The 1,775-nt window shown below is 34.4% G+C and overlaps 1 protein-coding gene across 1 annotated transcript; it reads right to left on the minus strand.

Annotated features, from left to right (window-relative positions):
* Nucleotides 1–247: 247 nt before the first annotated feature.
* On the minus strand, nt 248–1,769 carry LOC109584937 (6-pyruvoyl tetrahydrobiopterin synthase-like). Its single transcript, XM_020000853.1, has 5 exons — nt 1,748–1,769; nt 1,557–1,579; nt 1,451–1,507; nt 1,320–1,396; nt 248–483 (listed from the first exon to the last, which is right to left on the minus strand). Exons 3-5 carry the CDS (start codon nt 1,487–1,489, stop codon nt 345–347), a joined length of 255 nt encoding a protein of 84 aa, XP_019856412.1. The 5' UTR covers nt 1,490–1,507; nt 1,557–1,579; nt 1,748–1,769; the 3' UTR covers nt 248–344.
* Between the last annotated feature and the right edge of the window lie 6 nt (nt 1,770–1,775).

Genomic DNA, 1,775 nt, shown 5'->3' on the forward strand with positions numbered 1-1,775 from the left:
GGTAAGAATGTATTATTATGCAGGCAAGGAGGGATTGAAGTAAAAATTGTATTGTGATCATTATGTAACTCTATCATAGTCATATTAGATGAGAAAATATCATTCTTGATAAAATTGTTTTCTTTTTTTATTTTCACAGCATCTCCTCCATTAATAAATCCTCCCACTCCTTCCATTACTCCTCCTCCTTATCAGCTACCTAAAGGAGATGCCCACTCAATTCAAAAACCACGCCAACCGCTCACAACCAGTGAAACAACACCTTTAATTAACAAGATCAAATAAATGAATTTTAACGAGACTGTAGTTGTCAAAAATAATGCGACAATAAGTTATTATTATTTTCATATTTCTTCTTCTCCTTTGTATGTAAACTTATTTTTATCAGTCTCCCAGACAACTACTTTGTACAGTAGGTGCTTGTTTGAACCAAGAGATTTTGTCATTTCTTTCCAAATAAATACAGTGACATTCTCCGTAGTACTAGAGAAAAAGAGGAAGGATACTATATGCATTAGTTGTAAATGACCATTGGAATAGAGTGTATAGCACCATAAATTTGGTTAGCATTTAATATTGGCAATTCTATGATTGCAAATACTGTATTGCAGTATTGGCAGTTTTTATATTTTGCAGTCATGCATGTTTTATCATAGATAGTCTACCATCTAATGTTCATTAATTCATTGAGCATACTCAAAATAAAGCAAAATGGCTGGTGATATTATCATTATTGCCAATTAAATGAACTTCCTTACGTTCCGGCTATCATGGTAATTAGTAAAATTAGGTTCCATTGCAGTTTAGGTCCTACCACATTAATATCAATTAAAATTAATATTAATTAATGATATCACCAGGCCCGTAGCCAGGGGGGGTTCGGGGGGTTCGGACGAACCCCCTGTTGTAGCTGCAAAAAAGTTTTAGATTAGCTCCTGTCATGAAGAACAGCACTGCAAAAGAAGGATTAGCATTTCGGCAACAGCGAGAAGCACAGATGGCCATTTTAGCTGAGTCAGCACATGGCTGAGATGCGTAAATTAAGACCACACCTACCAACCACGCCCATTTCGTCAAAATTTTTGCTGCGCACTTCGCGCGCAGCAATTTCCAAACCCCCTGTTTTAAGTTCCTAGCTACGGCCCTGATCACGTCCTGTTTATCTGATTATGACATCACTGATATATTTTTAAGTTTTTTAAATTTAGTGTTTAGTTTTTTTAATATTATAATAAATAAATATATGATATTTGTATTAATTAATTAACGTGACGTCACGTTAATTAATTTGGTAGAACCTAAACTGCAATGTGCCCTACCTGACTATCCTCTGGTCTCTAAAGTAAGGCACGTCAAGGTCAATGTTTTTATGATCCAATTGTGCTGCCACAGCAACCTGTATGTGGGTAGAGCTTATTGTCATGGAAACCAGTATACTGTAACGACTTACATCCATTGCTTTCTTTAGTTCTTGTAGATTCATTACCATTCCAGTGGATGGGTCTACCTATTAATAGTAATGATAATGATGATATGATGACGACAATAATAATTACCTTTCCTTTAACTGTCACTTCAACTAACAAGAGAGAGAGAGAGATGCAAATTAACAAAAAAGCAATGTACTTTCAGACAGTTTTTAATTGGAATTATAATAAAATCAAAATAATACAAATTTAAACTTACTGCATTAGCTTTTTAAATGTACTTATCTATATACATATGTATGCTATCTAGATACACTAACCAGTGTAATTGTGACCATGTCCATTAGG

The sequence above is a fragment of the Amphimedon queenslandica genome, unplaced genomic scaffold, assembly GCF_000090795.2.
Source record: "Amphimedon queenslandica unplaced genomic scaffold, v1.1 AMPQUscaffold_13148, whole genome shotgun sequence".
NCBI classification, from domain to species: domain Eukaryota; kingdom Metazoa; phylum Porifera; class Demospongiae; order Haplosclerida; family Niphatidae; genus Amphimedon; species Amphimedon queenslandica.

What these genes read in the sequence shown, in the direction of transcription:
- LOC109584937 (XM_020000853.1), bottom strand. Translation starts at nt 1,489, where the DNA reads ATGGTAATGAATCTACAAGAACTAAAGAAAGCAATGGAT. An exon ending in AACTAAAGAAAGCAATGGAT is followed by an intron (nt 1,397 to 1,450) that starts GTAAGTCGTTAC and finishes ACCCACATACAG; the next exon opens with GTTGCTGTGGCAGCACAATT. An exon ending in AGAGACCAGAGGATAGTCAG is followed by an intron (nt 484 to 1,319) that starts GTAGGGCACATT and finishes CTTTTTCTCTAG; the next exon opens with TACTACGGAGAATGTCACTG.